This window comes from Sceloporus occidentalis, unplaced genomic scaffold (genome assembly GCF_023333645.1).
Source record: "Sceloporus occidentalis isolate IW3139 unplaced genomic scaffold, rSceOcc1.0.p SCAF_9, whole genome shotgun sequence".
NCBI classification, from domain to species: domain Eukaryota; kingdom Metazoa; phylum Chordata; class Lepidosauria; order Squamata; family Phrynosomatidae; genus Sceloporus; species Sceloporus occidentalis.
Genome location: NW_028316989.1, coordinates 38,088,408 through 38,108,620, shown reverse-complemented (window position 1 = coordinate 38,108,620; position 20,213 = coordinate 38,088,408). Strand labels below are relative to the sequence as shown.

General features: G+C 43.7%; 1 protein-coding gene across 1 annotated transcript; it reads left to right on the top strand.

Annotated features, from left to right (window-relative positions):
* The first annotated feature begins 1,889 nt into the window (after positions 1 to 1,889).
* On the top strand, positions 1,890 to 18,011 carry BCL2L10 (BCL2 like 10). Its single transcript, XM_089538848.1, has 2 exons — positions 1,890 to 2,356; positions 16,794 to 18,011. The coding sequence occupies exons 1-2, from the start codon at positions 1,949 to 1,951 to the stop codon at positions 16,926 to 16,928; spliced, it is 543 nt and encodes a 180-aa protein (XP_089394974.1). The 5' UTR covers positions 1,890 to 1,948; the 3' UTR covers positions 16,929 to 18,011.
* Positions 18,012 to 20,213: the final 2,202 nt, after the last annotated feature.

The following is a 20,213-nucleotide window of genomic DNA, read 5'->3' as shown; positions in this document are numbered from 1 at the left end:
ACCATTCCTAGGATTCCCTTGCACTGAGCCAGGGCAGTTAAAGTAGTGTCAAACTGGATTACTCCTGCAGTGCGTTTTGGACTTGTCTGAGGTACAATGCAGCTCAGTACAGAGAGATTGGCTGCCAAGTGAAGCATTAACCCCAGCAACTATAAACACAACAACAATTTGGAACAGTTGTAATGTGTGCTGGTCAAGAAACGGTCTTCATCAATGAAGCCAAGATCTCCAAGCTACTGATGGTAGACACAACTGCAATACATTGAACATTAAAATGGGCTCAGGAGTTTATCACACGGGAGGAATTTCTCTTCATTTCGAATGAAAAGAAAGGGGGGCCAGTTCAGCAAATTTATGTGAATTCGAACTGCATTCGAACTGACTTCCTATTGCCCCAAAATAGCTTGCCATTGCCCGAAATTGCGTGTGATCACCTCTCACGCCATAACGTGAAACCCCATGATTGTGTTCGGACTGACTTCCCATTGCCCGAAATTGTGTGTGGTAGTCTATCACACAATACACGTGAAACCCCACAATCGTGTTCGGATTGGCATTGGATTATACTTCCAATTTCCCTTGTCTGATAAACTCCTAAGAGGATGATAAGGGATGGTTTATTATACTCATAGGAGCACAGGACAGCCAGCAGTCTACATAAAAACACAAAGTTAAAGTCACACATCACAAATATCTAAAATAATGAATTACAGATATCTCCAAAATGCAGTAGAAATGTTTACAGAGCGCTGTAGAATTTGCACAGCACTTTACCTATCTATCTATCTATCTATCTATCTATCTATCCATCCATCTATCATCTATCTATCTATCTATCTATCTATCTATCTATCTATCTATCTATCTATTATTGCTATTATTGTCATTTATTTATAGTGTAGAATTTCCACAGCTATCTATCTATCTATCTATCTATCTATCTATCTATCATCCATCCATTATTGCTATTATTGTTATTTATTTATAGTGTAGAATTTCCACAGCTATCTATCATCTATCTATCTATCTATCTATCTATCTATCCATCTATCTATCATCTATCCATCTATCATCTATCTATCTATCATCTATCTATCTATCTATCTATCTATTATTGCTATTATTGTTATTTATTTATAGTGTAGAATTTCCACAGCTATCTATCATCTATCTATCTATCTATCTATCATCTATCTATCTATCTATCTATCTATCTATCTATCCATCTATCTATCATCTATCCATCTATCTATCTATCATCTATCTATCATCTATCTATCTATCTATTATTGCTATTATTGTCATTTATTTATAGTGTAGAATTTCCACATCTATCTTTCTTCTTCTTCTTCTTCTTCTTCTTCTTCTTCTTAACGTTTATTTATAAAGTGCTTTATATCTATCTATAACTATGTATCTATTAATTATTATTACTATTACTATTATTAACATTTATTTATAGAGAGCTGCAGAGTTTGCACACAGCACTCTTATCTATCTGTCTTATATCTCTTCAGTGGTTCTGAACTTTTGGCCCTCTAGGCCTTTTTTTGAGACTTCAACTCCCAGAGTTCCTGAATAGTAGAGCCTACCGACTGGGGCTTCTGGGAATTGAAGTCCAAAATTATCTGTAGGGGCAAAGTTTGAGAGCCACTGATTGGCTCTAATCTCTGTCAATCATCCCCTCAGAGCAGAGTTGCTCCCTCCTTCCCTCCCTCCTTTCGGCCTCCGCCTTGCAGTTCCTCTTCCCGCCGGAAGTGGGCGCTGCAGGGCCTCTCTGCCTGGCGCGGCCGGGAAAGGGGCGGGGCTTGGCGTGCGTGCGTTGCGTGGCGTGCGTCGCCTCCGCCGCCGCCGCGGTGTTCTTAGTCAGCGCCGCGCCCGGCCGGCCAGCAGTAGTGCCAGCAGCAGCAGCAGCAGCGGCGCCATCCTCGCGGTCGGAACGAGCGCCATGCCGGGGGCGCTGCGGGAGGAGACGTCGCGGCTGCTGGCCGACTACCTGCAGCACCGCCTGGGCGCTACGCCGCTGCCTCCGCCTCCGAGCCGCGCGGCGGAGACCCTGCGGCGGGTGGGCGCCGAGCTGGAGAGCCGGGAGCGGGCCTTCTTCCGCAGCACAGCCCTGCCGGAGCCCGGCCAGGCGGCAGCCTTGGTCTCGCGGGTGGCGGCCCAGATGGAGGCCGAGGGCGGGCTGAACTGGGGCCGCGTGGTCGCCCTGGTCGCCTTCGCCGGGAGCCTGGCCGCCGCCTTGGCCGAAGAGAGGGGCGCCCCCGGCCGGGAGGAGAGCGAGGAAGTGGCCGAGGCACTGGCCGCCTACTTGGCCGGAGAGAAGAGGGCCTGGATGGAGGAGCACGGAGGATGGGTAAGGACTCCTCAGCAGGGCCTCCCTCCGGGGCTGGCAGCGCCTGCGGCCTCCTCTGGGAATGGGCTCCGGAATGTTCCCCACTGGTTCTCTATAGACAATTCCCCATTGATTCCCTATAGTCAGGTATTCCCCATTGATTCCCTATGGGCAAATATTCCCCAATGATTCCCTATAGACAGGTATTCCCCATTAATTCCCCATAGACAAGTATTCCCCATTGATTCCCTATGGGCAAATATTCCCCATTGATTCCCTATAGACAAGTATTCTCCATTTATTTCCTATGGGTAAATATTCCCCATTAATTCCCCATAGACAAGTATTCCCCATTGATTCCATATGGACAAGTATTCCCCATTGATTCCCTATTGCAAATATTCCCCAATGATTCCCTATAGACAGGTATTCCCCAATGATTCCCTATGGACAAATATTCCCCATTGGTTCCATATGGACAAGTATTCCCCATTGATTCCCTATTGCAAATATTCCCCAATGATTCCCTATAGACAGGTATTCCCCAATGATTCCCTATGGACAAATATTCCCCATTGGTTCCATATGGACAAGTATTCCCCATTGATTCCCTATTGCAAATATTCCCCAATGATTCCCTATAGACAGGTATTCCCCAATGATTCCCTATGGACAAATATTCCCCATTGGTTCCATATGGACAAGTATTCCCCATTGATTCCCTATTGCAAATATTCCCCAATGATTCCCTATAGACAGGTATTCCCCATTGATTCCCTATGGGCAAATATTCCCCACTGATTCTCTATAGACAAGTATTCTCCATTTATTTCCTATGGGTAAATATTCCCCATTGATTCCCTATGGGCAAATATTCCCTATTGATTCCCTATAGACAGGTATTCCCCATTAATTCCGCATAGACAAGTATTCCCCATTGATTCCCTATGGGCAAATATTCCCCATTGATTCCCTATTGCAAATATTCCCCAATGATTCCCTATAGACAGGTATTCCCCAATGATTCCCTATGGGCAGATATTCCCAATGATAAGGTTCAAGGCCTCTTTCAACCTTCCCTTTCTCCTTGCTCTGGAATTCTGGGAATGGGCGTTTGTGGTAGCACTGGAGCGGAGCAGGAATATTTGCCCATAGGAAATCATTGGGAATATTTGCATGTAGAGAATCATTGGGGAATGCTTGCCGCTGGGGAACCATTGGGGAATACCTGCCCATAAGGGAACATAATTAATTGGGAAATAACTGCCCATAGGGAATCATTCATACTGGTCAGTGACTGGAATAAAAATTTGTTGTTGTTGCCCATGAAGAATCATTGGGGAATGCTTGCCCATAGGGAATCATTGGGGAATGCTTGCCCATAGGGAATCATTGGGGAATGCTTGCCCATAGGGAATCATTGGGGAATGCTTGCCCATAGGGAATCATTGGGGAATGCTTGCCCATAGGGAATCATTGGGGAATACTTGCCCATAGGGAATCATTGGGGAATGCTTGCCCATAGGGAATCATTGGGGAATGCTTGCCCATAGGGAATCATTGGGGAATGCTTGCCCATAGGGAATCATTGGGGAATGCTTGCCCATAGGGAATCATTGGGGAATACTTGCCCAGTGACTCCCCAGTCATACCCCAGTGATTCTGAATGGCAGGTACACTTTCTCTAGGGGCAAGTAGTGTCATTTGTTTTAGTATGTCTTGTCTGCAAAGGTCTGCAAGGCCCAGTCTTTCCATCCCAGCTTCCATGTCTGAGGTTGCTTTCCTTGTTTTGATTTATTACGTTATTTTGGCAATAAGAGTTTTGGAGGTTGGGGAAAAGTGCTGCCTGCTCCCAAGGGGGAACATCCATCTTTCCTGCATGCCTCCACTACACCAACCCAAAGGGGGAAGACCATCAAAGGAGGACCATCGATCCTTTCTGCATGCCCCCCCAGCCCAAATGAGGACCATCCAAGGTGTCCAACCTAAAGAAGACTATCTTTTTTCATGCCACCATTCAACCCAAGGGAGGACCATCCTTCCTGTTTTCCCCACTTCCTACATGCCCCCCCTCCCACATACAAAAGGAGGGCCAGAGGCTGGATGGCCATCTGTCGGGGATGCTTTGATTGAAAGTTCCTGCATGGCAGGGGGTTGGACTGGATGGCCCTTGGGATCTCTCCCAGCTCTAGGATTTTGTGATTCTATGACCATTGAAGGAGGCCCAACTCAAAGGAAGACTGTTCTTCATGCATCCCCCCATCTTTCCTGCATGCCCCCTTCCACCAACACAAAAGAAGACTATTGAAGGAGGTCCAACCCAAAGGAGGACCATCCATTCTTTCTGCATCCCCCCCACCATCCCAAAGGAGGAACATCAAGGGGCCCAACTCAAAGAGGACCATCCTTCCTTCATGCCCCTCCCACCAGCCTTCCTACATGCCCTCCTTCCTGCATGCCCCTTCCAACTCATAGGAGAAGCATCTTTCCTCATCCAGCCCAAAAGAGGACTATCCTTCTTGCATCCCCCCACCAGTTCAAAGGAGGAATAACCTTTGTGCATACCCCCTACCAATCTAAAGAAGGACCATCTTTCCTGGGTGCCCCCATTTTTCCTGCATGCCCTGCAGGAAAGACAGTTGAAGGAGGTCCAACTGAAAGGTGGACTATCCACCCTTTCTGCACCCCCTCTAACCTAAAGGAGTTAAAGAGGGTCCAACCCAAAGAGGCATACCCCCCCCCTTCCTGCATGCCCATTCCAATTCATAGGCGAACCATCTTTCTTCCTCCCACCCATAGAGGACCATCCTTCCTGCATGGCTGCCCATCAACCCAGCGGAGGACCATCCTTCCTGCATACTCCCCACATACCCAAAGGAGGACCATTGAAGGAGATCCAACTCAAAGGAAGACCATTCTTCCTTCATACCCCACCCCCACCCAAGGAGAACCATCCTTCTTGCATCTCCCCACCAACTCAAAGGAGGGCCATCCTTTGTGCATGCTTCCTCACCAACCCAAAGGAGGACCATCCTTCCTGCATCCCGCTACCCCATAGGTTCTCCATTGCAGTTGCCTCCTCCAATGCCAATTTTGCCAAGCCAGCATCCCCTTTCTTCTGTTCCTTTTGGGTCTGGCTGCTGAGGCTGGGAATGACCTTGACACAAGGGTGGGGGGAGAGATAGCAACCCTGATCTGCCTGCCTTCTGGTTCCTGGGCTCAGTGTCTGTTTCTCCCCCTCCCCTTGCTTTACAATAAGGTTTCCTCCAAGGCTGGGGGCCTTGGAGATCTTGCCTTTGCTGGCCAGCCAGCCCCCCCTCGTTCCGCAAGGGAGGACTGACAAAGGGGAGGGAAGAGCGAGTTGCATTAGGGAAGCCGGGATAATTTTTTTGGCCATATAAGGGAAGCAAACGCTGTGACAAAGCATGAGAAGTTGCCTTGGAAAAGAGCTTGGGTTGGAGTCAGCCCCCCTCTTTCCTTCCTTCTCTCTCTCTTGCTCCCCCCTCCTGCCATTTCTCTCCATATGGTGGGCTTGGTCCTTGCCAGTTGCCCCTCCTTGGGGCATCTGTCTTGCTCAATACCATGGCCTAGTTCTGGGCTTGGGCAGATTGTGCCAGGAAGGATGGGGGGAGTTGGGTTAATATGTCCAACAAGGCCATCGTTCACCAGGTTGAGACATTCTGCCCTTGGAATGATTGTGCAAACACACATCCACATCTGACCTTAAGAATATCAGCTGGGTGTATGTTACACTAACATCCAAAAATCCACAAAACATTTATGGGCCAACCAGAATGCACAAAATGCATGTTGCAAGCTTTCGAAGCTCCAGTGGCTTTTTCATCAAGCAAAGATACTATAAATCATACAGGGGAAGAAAAACTTATGATTGTTTGGAAGCTCCACTGGCTTCTTCATCAGGCAGAGATGTTAAAACGCATACAGGAGGGGGGGAAATTGTGACCATTTGGAAGCGCCACTGGTTTCTTCATCATATGCAGGCTTGTGACTAACATCATCTTATTTATTTCTCCTGTATGATTATTAACACCTCTATTGATGAAGAAGCTAGTGGAGCTTAGAAAGCTTGCAACATGTCTTTTGTTAATTTTGTTTTGCCCAAGAAAGATGTCACTGTTTTGTGGATTTTGGATGTTACTGTATTTTGCTATATGGCCAGCACAGCTACCCCAGATATGTTTTCTGTCTGTTTATTGAAATCCTTGTAAGGAGCTAGGAGAGGACTGGCATGAAGGAGATCTGGGACTTTCTGAGCCTTCAGGGTCCACTTGGCAATCTGCTGTAATAAATATTTAAACTTGCTTTTTAAAAAAATTAAAATGCAGATGATTCAGAGAAAGGTAACCTGAGTCTGTATAGAGCTGTGGAACCCTGCAGGGTCAGAATTTTCCCTATGGATAGCAGAGATCATTAGATGTCTATACTCTTTGCAAACTGACTGTGGAAACTCCAACATTAGCTCAGTACTGTGCATTTTTGCATAAGGTAATGCCCTCTCTACTGATGGACTTCCACATTATCAAGCTGCAGAGTGGATTAACTCCCCTCCATGCTGCATCATGTTGTGTTCCTGCTCTGAACAATTTGTCTGAATTAATAATGCAGCCTGCACTGTCCCCCCCCCCCCCCCCCAAAGTTGGGAAAGGCCTGATGCTGGGCAGCTGTCTCATTCAGACAGATGTGACTTGGTGAACCAATTGTGGTGATCTCACCTGCCTGCACTGCAGATGCAAATGTACATTGCTGGCTTGGAATAGACATCAGATGCATAATCTGTTTTGCATCTCTTCTTGCTGGATGGCCTTGTTCATGAGAGCAGTCATTCTTTGAAAAAAAAGGAGACGTGATAGGAACCCTAGGATCAACTATGAATTCTAGCATGGAAACAGGTGCAGTGCAGCTGTCCTGGGGTATGCTGTTCTCAGTTAGAGAGGAAGAGAAGGTTTAGTGTTAATTCAGATAATCCAGCCATAATGTAGCGTAGAAACTAAGTAGATATAAGACAAAATTCTTTGAAGGACTCAGAAATGCATGTCCTGGATCAACTGATGGATAGCTGTACAATTATAGCCATTTCCAACCTGGTATCCTCAAGGTATTTTGGGCTACAACTCTCCTAACTATTGGCCATGCTGTGTTGAGTTGATAGGAGCTGAAGTTTAAAGTTTGTGGAGGATACCAGGTTGCAGAAAGCTGGTCTTGTGCATCACAAGTAAAGAAGTGCCATTCTCTTGCCCACATCATTCATGCTTGTATTTAATGACTGCAGGTGTGATGTGGCATTTGACTTAACCAGAAAGATCTTCTGTCTGGCCCAGAGCAAAGAGGATAGCAGAGATCAGCATGTAGAGAGCCTTTGGCGCTCTAGATGTTTTGGACTTCACTTACCAACATCCTCAATCAGCATGACCAATAATGAGGGATTGTGGAAATTGTAGTGCCAAATATTAGGTAGGCCAAAGGTTTTATAACTAGGCTTTCAGGATACCTAGAAAGAGAGAGAAGACAGTGGTGATATTAGATATCAGATGTCTAAACAGCTCTTTGCTTTCATCTTGTCCATTTCATCACAGAACCCCCGTATCATTGGGGGATAAATTCCCAGAGTTAGTGCAGATAATAGCAAACAAATTACTTGCGAAGGAAATTGACCATCAAGTTGTGCTGGAGGACCTAGAGATTTCTAGAGACTACTCCTCTAGGCATTTCAAAGTCCCCAGTGCGACTGGTCAGCATCTGCCAGAAACTCACCATAGAATTGCACTGGAGGACCTAGCAAATGTCTAAAGAGAATTTTTTTTCAGATGTGGTTAAGTGAAACCACGGGTACTGGTCCCACAGATATAGGGTTGTATTGTAGTTGGAAAGTTCATTCTGAAACCCTTGGAAGAGTGGGATGAAAAGAATAACAGATATCCTAGGTAACTAGGACTTTTGTGTTCTTAAAGGACTTGATAATTGAAAAACCATAATCCGATAGTTGTGAGTTTTCTTGAGACTTGAACATTTCAGGGTTTCAGGGATGCTGATTATATCCTTTTGCTTTATTTCCTCCCTCAAACTATGACCAGTGAAAGAACAGTTAGGTTGTTTTTCTGTTATCCAGAACTTGGACCATTTTTTGGCTCTTGGGGTCAGAGATAGAAGAAATTCAGAATCAGAGTTAGTTATGATATGTGAATGAGAGTTGTGTGTTAGCATCAGGATATACAGTAAGCCCTTGGTATCTGCGTGGATCCATTCTGGATCCCCCCTCCCCCCCCCCCCGCACGAATGCCAAAATCCACATGTGCTCAAGTCCCATTTACTTCAATAGTAGCGTGGCTATGCAACTGCACCACCACAGTGGCAATTTGAAGGAGCTTCCTCCTCCTTCTCTCACCCCCGTTGCCTCTTTCTCTTCCTTCCTCCACCTCTTCCCTATCACTCTTCTTCCTCCTCCTACCTCACATTGCATTGTGCCTTCTTCCTCCTCCTGCCTCACCTCATCTTCCTCCTTCTGCCTCTCCTCCCTTCTTCCTTCCACCTCGTGCTGTGCCTTCTTCCTCCTCTTCTTCGCATTGTGTCCTGCTCCTCCTGCAGTGCCACCTCCTTCTCCTCTTTCCCCCCCACAGGCTTGCCATCCGCAGATGCTCAAATGTGCGGATGGCAAGTCTGTGTATAAGGAGGGCCCACTGTTTATGTATTTAATTAGTCTGTGATGTTATGTTCAATTTCTTTTTAATATAGCCTTATTTTTGGATTATATATTGGGGCCTCCAAGAATGCTACATGTCTGTGGTGGCAGCAGTCAATGCAGAGAAGCGGTGTCCAGGAGAGAGATAAGATGAATAAAGTCTCACATCAGGAACACGAGAGCATCTGAAAGTTCTCCACAGTTGGTGGCCACAGAAGTCCATAGCTAGATGGCAGAGGGTAGATGGTGCGATAGAAGACCCTCACTTTTGGCAGCAGTGATTGGGATAAGGGAAAACCTCAATGTTGGTGTCAGGAATGGGATAGGTAGAAGCCATCATAGCCAGCACCTTGAATTTGGCCTGGAAGCAAACAGGAAATGAGTGGTGGTCGGAAGTAAATGATGCAAGTCCTGAATCATTCTTTATCCACAATAATCCATGGACATTAGCTACATTCTGGACCAGCTGAAATTGCAGAGGCAGTCAAGAACCAACCTAGATATAGCACATTAAAGTAAGTTCATCATCATACTGTAACTAGAAAAAGTTACTTTTTTGGACTAGCCTTATGGCAGGGAGATTCTGGGAATTGTAGTCCAAAGAAGTAACATTTCCCAGTTTTGGTGCTGAATCGGTACACACTTGGAACCAACAGTGTGGGTGTTTGCTGATTCTGAAAACATTAAGGCAAAGTAAAGCAAGCATATTTTCTATGTTGGGAGGTGTTCTGTTTCAGATCAGAACTGGAATCTTAAGCAGTTACCATGGAGTAAGTCTTGCTAAATGCAATGGGACTTGCTTCCACATAGACATAGGGTTGCACTGTTAGTGAAAGGAAGCATTACTCCAGAGCAATGATGTTTGTACAAAGCACTTTGTCATTATTGTTAAATATAGAGTGTTTTGTGTGTACTGTAAATAACATGAGCCACAAAAAACCCAACTTAGAATGAATGTTGAGAAGAATTGGTGCAGGGCTACGGGAATTACATGTGAAACAAGAGTGACTATAGGAAGCAAATCTTGGCTTCATGGATCTCACTTTTAGATAATTTTTTCAGCTCCACTTTAGGAATAAGCTTGTTCCACTACCTAGTAGATACTCAATTCTAGAGGTCCTTGACTGGAGTTCCCATACTCCCGAGTCTCCTCTCCAGGATTTAAAGCAGTGTTGTTGTCCATTGTTCTTCCAGATGTTTTGTATTTCACTTCCCAGAATTCGTCACTATTGACCATGAATTTGACCTTTGAAACATCTTGAGCACCAAAGGTTGAGAGCCAGTGGCTTGCAGTAGACATGGGGAAAATGTGTGGGTTTCCAGATGTGGTTGGACCAAAGTTCAGCAGTCAGCATACTCAGTGGTGAGGGAGGATAGGTTCCATAGTACAACATCTGATGGACCATACGTTTTACATCCATGACTTATAGGGTATCTTCCCTCTAAGGAACTACAGGGACTTGGTGAGGTTAACAGCTTTTACTAGACCTTGGGTCTATGGTGGAGTGCACCCAACAGTAGGTTTTACCCAACACTCACTTCCAGTGGGATATGTCTGTGGAGGGTGTCCATGCCACCTGCCAGGAAAAAGGAGTTCTCATGCACTTCTATTAAGTCCTACTGAGACCATGTTATGACTTTTATGTAGATGAGCACTTATGGTAATTTTTAGTGCTTTCCTCTCTGAGCTTGAAAATGTTTTCTGGCATTTCCCAAGAAAACTCCATAAGTTCACCTAACTCAGAAACAACTTGAAGGCATACAATAGCAACAAATTCCTAAAACCTCTTAACCAGTACAGGCAGTAGCCCTGCAGATTGGAGCATTTTAGGGTTGTAGTCCAAAAATGTAGTGTTTCCTAATTTTGCCTTTTCATTGACATATGTCCCTTAATTTTTCTACTGCGGTATACAGAAGCTGCCAAATGTTGAATGCTATAAATGGAAGTTCATAATTCAGAGTATGATGAAGACATGAACAACTGGCAGTTGTGATGTATGGCTTCCCCCTGTAGAGAGCCAATGATGTGGTGGAGCAGGATCGCCTTGCTTTAATGTCATCACAACTGGGCTAAACCTATGAGTATTCAAGTGGCAGGTGGAAGCTCCTTTGGACGTCAGTTTCACCCCAAAGTGACATTCCACTGTGTCAGGTGAGGCTGATCAAAGTACAAGGTTGGGCCACGTGCAACTCCTAGTAGAGGTCTAAGCTGCTCTGTGAATACTTTAATAGCATAGTTTGCTGTTACTGGGTCTTTTGCAAGCTTTTTGTATTGATCTACTGGGTTGGTGGCGGGGGAGAGTGAGCACTCTGCCAACAAAAGCCTTTGTTTTGTCTTGGATATAATCAGACCTAGAGATAAATATTTTACATTCTTAAGTGTTTGGAATCTTTCCAATCCTCATTTATAACCCGAGACGTTCTGCCTTCTGGATAGAAGCTTGCTGCAAACAAATTTAGGAATCCCAGTATTGTGGATAGCTCTGAGCAATAAGCATCCTTTTTTAATGCTAAGAATAATGGAAAGAAGAAAGATACTTCTATTGCTGATTCTGGAGGTCAGCAGTAATAAAAGAATGGCTTTTCTTGATTTTTTTCCCCAGATGCAAGCAAAGGCATTAGCAAAAGGCTACAGAGATTTCCCTGTGCTTATGTTAACTGTAAGAGGTTCTCCCCCTCCCTTGGGTAGAGTTTCTTGCTGCTCTGAAAAATCTGGTGCTAGCCATTGTTGAGTGGGTGCGGGTTTAAATCTCGGCCAGGAATGTGAATAATCAACTTCAAAGCAACTATTTCCCACAGCACTAAGGGTAAAGAATACATAGAAACCTGCATTCAGTTCTCAGTTTTCAAACAGACCATTGGAGGGAAAGTAAGTCTATTCAAAAGTGCCTCTTTGCTGGATGAGAACTCTAGCCCTGGTTCTTTCCCCCCACTTCAGTTCTCCCTCCCAGCATCTTTGTAACCATATTCTGCAGTCAGTGCACTCGCACAATGAAAGCATAAGAGATTTTATTGGACAAAAGCTTATTTTCTAACCCGTGAAAGGTGTAATGAGATACCCCTTCCCAGCTTGCTGTGCTTGGAAGCTGGTGGGGCAGCCTATATACAGATGATCTTTAAAGGGTCACTGGCATCAGTGTGTGAGTCATGTGTCTGGAAATCATTTTCAGACACATGGGCTTGAAATACTCTCGTGGCTCTTCCATATGATGGGGTGTGTCTGATACTGTGCCTCTAAGGAAGTAAAGGTTGTGGGAACTATTTCTTGAATCCTAAGCATCCTGGTATGTTGTAGTTTTGTAGCTTTGAGAGCTAGTAAGGCAGCTTTTCTCGAGCTTTGAAATAATTCTCAAGTCTCAGGGAAACCCTGCATAAAATTATAGGCCTATACCTGAAAGATTTTTTTAAAAAGGTCATGTTTTTTGCAGTCCTCCTAGAGACCTCTCCAGGAACCCTGGGGTTTCTGGGAACCCTGGTTGAGAAACACTGCAGTGGAGCGGAGGAAGTTTAAGAATACAGTCAACCTTCCATATCCACAGATTTTTTAATCCATGGATTCAATCACCCACATCTTGGCAATATTCCAAAACAATATAAATTCCAAAAAGCTTCTTTGATTTTGTCATTTTATTAGGGACACCATTTTACTATTCCATTGGGATTTCAGCATAGATGCATTTTGGTTTCAATGGGGGGTGTGTGTGTCCTGGAATTAGACCCCAGCAGAAACCAAGGGCCCACTGTATAAGAAGAGCAATGGTGGATCAAGTTACAGACACGTTTAGTCCAACATTCTGTTTGCAAAGCGGTTCCTGCCAATAGGACATGGGTACAACTGTACCCTCCATCTCACACCCCAGCAGTTGATAAACAGAGGCAATAGTAAACCCTTTCTGAACAAATCTTGCCAAGAAAAGCCTCTTGATAGGTTTGCCATAGGGATACGATAAATTGCAAATGACTTGAAGGGACACACCAACAAACAACAATGCTGCCTATAGCACTGGAGGTGGTAGTGCAGCTGTCTCAGCTAATAGCCATTGATGGCCCCATCTTCCAAAAAAGCTTTAACCATCCCAGTTAGTAGCCATCTTGTGACAGTGAGTTCTACAGTTTTAACTCCACACTGTGTGAAGGGGTACATGCATATCTCCATTATTGAAGTAGATGTGTTCCTGGGCATGACTTCTTTAATGGACAGTTTGATAACAGAGGCAGAAATAACATGAAAACAGTCCTTTTCAAAGACATTGCCACCTTGGTCTCTTGTAGCATAAAAAGGAGGAAGGGAAGGGGAGAACAGTGTGCCAGCATCATTTAAGTCTAACTGGAATAGGTTCTTGTACAACAAAAATGAAGGGCAGTTTTAACATCTTTCAGAATTTTAAAAAATTCAAAATTACCAATGTGCACATTGTGAAATGAAACCACCATAACAAGTAAGCTTTGTATTTGTAAACAAAAATATTTGAACTCTCTAGTGAGCACTTGAAATTTTCATCCAAAATTCATCCAGGGAGCTATATATTTTTTTTTTCATTTCACCCACTAGCCTCCACTTTTCTTATGATTTCCATTTTGATGCCCAAACATAGATCTCTGTGTTTTGTGTTTTAATATGCTGGAGAGGGGGACTGGTGAGGTAGCCTTACCTGCTTTTCCATTTTCTCTCTGTTTTGCTGTGCATGCATGCACTGTAAAGAATTCTAGAGGCAGTTGCTGTTTACCATGCTGATTTTAAGTTGGCACACGCAGATACAGTGGGATAATCTATAGTTGAATCCTATTCTTTCCAGGTGAAACTTTATTTCACTGTTTAGTGGAGACCTACTGCTACAACCTGACAGCAAAAGACAGTACAGTCAGACCTCTGTATCTGCAGGGGATCTATTCTAGACCCCTCCTGTGGATACCAAAATCTGTAAATGCTCAAGTTTCATTTTTCTTAATGGCAGCACAGTGTGTGTTGCCATTAAGAAAAATGGGGGCTTGCTATTAAATCCAGGGATGGCAAATCCGCCAATATGGAAGGCAGACTGTATTTCTCCAGCCCTCTTTCACCATCTTCCCAATGCAGGTGCTGCTTAAAAACAACTAGCTAGACAGGATGAGGAAGAAGGGGGGCTGGATGGATATAAAAAGACTTTGGAAGGAGGCTTTGTTAACTGAGGTATACCTGCATGTCCTGTTACCTTTTCTGATCGTCCCACCATTCAGCTTCAGTGGATGACTGATTCATTTAACCACTTTGTAATCTATCTCACAGGGTTGACCTACCACTGAAGTGCGGAGGAAGGAGCTGTGTATGTTACGTTGAACCTACTGGATATAAATAGTAAAGCAAAGCAAAAAACAAAAACAACAAAATCTCTAGCATTGCCTCCCAGTTGCCAGTAACCCTGGCACTGATCCAGAAGATTGCAGGTGAATGGGCTTAGCGTTAATGGCTGTAGAAAGGGATAAAATGAAAAGGAAAAAAGCTTTGTTTGCACACCTCTTTGCAATGCTGGCTTGAAATTTTACTAGATTACAGCCCTTTTATTTTAGTAGTTTGGAGACTTAAAAGTGCAGTCCCCATGTCATAATGATAACCCCACCGTTTTGCTAACTGCTGAATGGATCCTGCCCCTCTTCAAGTTCTTGCTAAACTTGAAGGCTAAAAGTGAAAAACAAAATACTTGCAAATATAAAACTATTGACCAGGTAGTGTTTTGTTTTTCAACAAATTGAAGCCACCCTGCTTGTAGCAGCAAGAGGCAGGTGGAGTTTCTAATCTGTTGGGAATCAATCTGCTGCCACTCTTAATTTCTTTTGCAATCTGTGCTTCTTGTTTTTTTTTTTTTTAATTATAAAGCTTTTTATTGTACTGCTATTGATCAATCTCAAGTAGTTCTTAACAGGATTTCAATATCTATGGCAGTAAAATGGGCAGGCAGTAGGAGGTACGACATCTATAGTTCATTCAGAATCTCCCATTTTTATTATTTATATGTATTTGGCTTTGCAATAACTAGTCTGCTTTCAGCAGAGCCACTTTTAAAGGTGACTGGCCCAATTCTTGATCCCTTTATGGAAGAAAGAAGGGTTGACTCCGTCTCCTCCAACAGGCCCACCTAAATGCTAATGACCCCACAGCAGCTGCCGGCAAAAGTGTAAACTGACATTCAGCTTAAAATGCACCTATTGTTTGCCCAAATGGAAGTGTAAAGAACAAAGTTCCGGAAGAAATTAAGAACATAACTCATTTACATAGACAGCTGCCAAATAGGAGTTCAAACATGGCCATCTGGCATCATATTACTGTCATTCTTGATTATTCAGAAGAAAGATCTGGCGACGCAGCTGCTGGGGGGCCCTTTCTAGCATGGGTCAGCTCTGAATTGGGTGGCCACAGCCAATAAAAGAACCATGTGTCACAAAAATGGTGTTTAGAGACAAATGGATAGCAGGCTTTTGTTCCCAGGGCTGCATCCACACTGCAGAAATAATCTGGTTTGACACCATTTCAAGTGCCATCACTCCATGCTATAGAATAAACTACCATGCCCAGAAAACCATAGCATGGAGCCATGGCACTTAAAGTGGTGTTAAACAAGATTATTCCTGCAGTGTGGATGCAGCCCATGTGGAACTTGTGCCACAGCATTCTAACTTTTCTGGAGCTGATAAGGCAGCTGTTGAATACACCCTTGTAATATCCACGCCTTATTTCCTAGGGGGAATTTAAAAAAAAATCTAGCTCATGCTTGTTCCTGTTTGGTTTATACATGTTGGTAGTTGTCTCCTAGTTTCACTCTATTTTGAACTGTAAGTCAATATCAGAGTGACTGTATGTATAAACCGCCACTTCTCTTGACTTCAATGGACAGTTTGACTTTGATGCGAAACCCTACCTTGGTTCATTAGTTGCTGGGCTGAAATCATTTACTCAGCAGCTTTTAGTATGCAAAGGGATCGTATACCACCTTTGAGTTTAACTGGAAGAAAAAAGTTGGTAGCTTGAGCTTTCGTAGACTTGGGCCTGCTTGCTTCCCCATGCTTGTGAGGAAGTAGGCTCAAGTCTTCAAAAGCTCATGCTGCCAACTATGAAAGCTCATGCTACTCAAGTCTATGAGAATGAGAGCTCATGCTAACTGAAAGGTGCTACAAGATCCCTCTGAATACTTATTTTCCAGACAGACCGGGCTAAGTCTGAATTCTATCAACAGCTTTTAGTTCACCTTGTACCTTAGGGCTGATTTGTATTGCTAGATGACACATTGCTGCTTCAGTTGTGATATGCTTCCCCTTTGGTTTTCTGGGTGAGCCATGGAAGTGTCAGCATTCCTAATAACAGTGGAGAATTGCCTTAATAGATCTGTCTTTACCCCCCTTCCCTCATCATTGGGAGGAACGGCTAGTTAACTGTTGTATATTACCTAGCACACAGGAAAAATAACTAGACTGAGTTAGCATTCAAAGATGGCTAATGACACCATTACACCTCTTTAGAAAGCAACTGTCTATTTAAAATACGTTCAATCCTTGGGTGCTTCAATCTGTGGATAAAAGCTATGTGGATACAGAGTGGTGCCTGTATTTTGTAACCCTGGTCAGCTTAAATCACTATTTCGTCCCTGTCCGCATCCTATGTATGTCCCCTTCCCTTGTCTCCTCCCCCTCCTTTTATTTCTTCTTTATAAGCATACTTTTATTAATCCAGTTACAAAATAGTGAATGAGAAATAGGTTGGACTAAAGATCTTGCTTTCTCTTTTTCTAGGATGGTTTCTATCACTTCTTCAATAAACATGGCTCCGATCCAGCTGACCAGAACAGTACCATAAGCAATGCCATAATGGCGGCAGCGGCAGGATTTGGCCTGGCAGGTTTGGCCTTCCTCTTGGCTGTGCGATAAGACTGCACCCACGGACTTGGACGAAAGGGGCGGGCGGGCGGGCACTCTCTTCTGAAACTGCCAACATGCTAGTGAAGAGTCCATTCTATATTTCTATGATGGCTGAAAACAGAAGCATATTATATATACATATATATTTTTAACTAGAGTTGGATCAGAACCTTTTGACAAGCACATTACATCCGGGCAGTACAAATGGGGTAAAAACAACAACTCGCAAAATGCCGCTTAATACGAATGCTCAGATTGGACATCTTCTGGATCTTGGTATGAGAGCTGTGACTGTCGCAGGTCATTCTGGGAAACTGCTGATTGCTGGATGTTAATGCTATATGTTAGTGGTGGGCTTGCCATGGAACCCAAGTGAAGATGTGTGTGGATTTCTTCTTAGTGTGTATGAGTGTATGTGGCGCAGTGGGGGGGTGTCTAGAGGGGCGGGGGGGAGTTGTTGCCTTGTGATATGTGAGCCAGTATTAACAAGAATGAAGAGCTTAACTCCACCTGTGCCCAAATGCAAATGAAGTCTTGTGGCCGCTCATTGATGTATAGCTGCAAGGTCCGTATTGCACAGAGCATTATAGCTTACATGTTTTTGTTATAATGACATTAGTAGAAATTACACTACAACTAGGGGTAAGGAGAATGTTGATACCAAAACAGTAGAGGCTGCAGAACCAGTTCTTTAACTGAAGTGACTTTTAACGGTTGAAAACCCTTTTGGAGAAGAAGAGAAGAATAAATTGGTATATTTGGAAGTCCATTGAAGGCTGGGATTTCTGTGGATTTCCTGTCAAATCCAGAAACTCCATATAACTTAATATATTTTTGAAGTATTTATCATTGTATAATACTGGGTAGCTGGTTAACATCTATTTTTGTTAAATTCCATTTTTTTAAAACAAAACAAAACAGGCTCTCAAACTGCTTTCTTGGCTGTATCTGTCTTAACCTAACAGTTCTAGTTTTGGTATCTGCTATATTGTGTATTGTAAAAATTAGTCTTCAGATGTTTTCAATGTCATTTCCTTTAGCTTGTACAATTTTAATATGTGAATAAACATAACTGAATATTTTTATTTTAAATTACCATGCATTTTTAGCTTGACTGGAACTTCCATGAAATTTTTTTAAAGAGGCTGAACCAATACCTGCTTCTCTTGACAACAGTTTGCTTCTAAATAGCGCCTTTTGGGTGGTGCAGTGTGTGTGTGTGTGTGTGTGTGTGTAGCTATCCTGTAGTTCTTGATTTTTTTTTACTGTTTGCTATAGGTGGAGAAAGATGCTATCGCTATAACCTTAAATATTTTTCAAAGCACCAAGATTGCATGGAACCTGATAGCAGGCTCTTAGAATCATAGACTTGGAAGAGACCACAAGGGCCATCCAGTCCAATCCCCTGCCATGCAGGAATTCTCATTGAAAGCATCCCCGACAGATGGCCATCCAGCCTCTTGATACATGACAAACGTTTAAAACAGAAGTGGGCTGATGTGGGAGAAAATATTGTAATGGTCCCCTAGAAGAACTGGGGGCTATGCACACACACCCTGCTGCAGACAAAAATGCCCCCCAATGCCCTCTAGGAGCTGTGGGCACCATTTTGGCACATTTTTAAGCCCCCTTGGGCCATTTCAGACCCAAGAGAATTCATTTTTTAAAACAGGAATTGACAGGAAATCACTTCTAGTTTATAGGTTCTTTTGTGGGTTTTTCGGGCTATGTGGTCATGTTCTGGAAGAGTTTGTTCCTGATGTTTCACCAGCATCTGTGGCTGGCATCGTTAGGGTTAGAGTTAACGTCAGGAATAAACTCTTCCAGAACATGGCCACATAGCCTGAAAAACCCACAAAAAACTATGGATGCTGGCTGTGAAAGCCTTTGACATCACACTTCTAGTTTACATCCGGTTTTTTTTAAAAAGACCATTCCTGGGCCTAAAGTGGAGGCCCCCAAAATGATGATTAAAAACACAGCACACTGCAATTGAAAGTTCTTTTGCAAGAGAGTGGAGGAGGCCAACTTAGGCTTCCCTGGGAGTGAATTCCATTGCCTGGGAGCAGCCCCCAAGAAGGCTCTTCTCCATATCCTCACCCACGATTACTTTCGATGCTGGCCTTCCCCCAAGGGTATTAAAATTCAGGCAGACTGGTTGCACTCTCTTGAGATACTTTTTTCTTTTGGCAGAATGGGCATTGCCCAAATAAGTGAGTCAGATAGAGATTTACCAAGGGGGTTATTTATACTGGCACTGCAACCCTCCAAAATCTAGGCAGTGCTTACATACAAATACAATTATAACAAGGCACAGTGTGCGGGGGGGGGGGGGAATCCTATGCTCCCCATATGTTTTGGACTACAGTTCCTGTCATTCTTGGCCATCAAGGTCAATTCTTGGGAATATGAGAATTGTCATCAAAACATTTGGAGGACCTGCCTAGAGTATCAACTCTTACTGTCAGGAAATGTAGTTTCTTCTTGTGCTCTTTCTCATTTTGCGTTGCAGCACGTAGAAGGAAAGACTAGTTTATGAGCAGAAGTACAGTTTATTGAATAGCCCAAGGGCCATTTCAAAGACTAGTTTATGGAATTAGGAGAAGATGTGAAGATGGCAGAGCCATGACATAACTGGCCAAGAAGTGGCAGATGACAACAAAGGAGTAGACCTGAATATTCTGCCACAGTCATTTAAAGACCGCACAAATGCTGGATTGTTGTTAATTGCTGTCAAGTTGGGTTTGAGTTGTGACAATTCTATGAATGAGAGACTCCCAAAACACTCTTTTTATTAGCATCCTGCTCAGATCTTGCAGACTCAGGGCCATGGCTTGTTTGAGTAAGTCTCTCCACCTGGAATGCTGTCATCTTTTCCTGCTGCCTGCCACTCTGCTGATCATTATCATTGTTTAACAATCACAATATCTACAATTTACACAGTATGTGCATCCTTATTTGGTAAGTGTTTTTTAATATTGTACTTCAGAATATTGGTTTGCCTGCATTTTATTGGAATCCTTACATTATCTCCTGATTACTGAGGAAGACCATTGGTTCCTGGTTTTGACCCTAAGGCAAGGCAAGGCAAGGCAGTGCAGTGCAATGCAATGCAATGTCTTGCTCTTGGTTCAAATAATGTTGAGCTGCACCTCCCATCAGCCCTAGCTAACATAGCCAGTGGTGGGAATCTTGGGAACTACAGTTAGGTAGGAACTGGGAGGCCACAAATTGACCTTGTTGATGTGTGCCATCAAGTTGTTTCCAACTTACAGTGCCCTAAGGAACCTATCA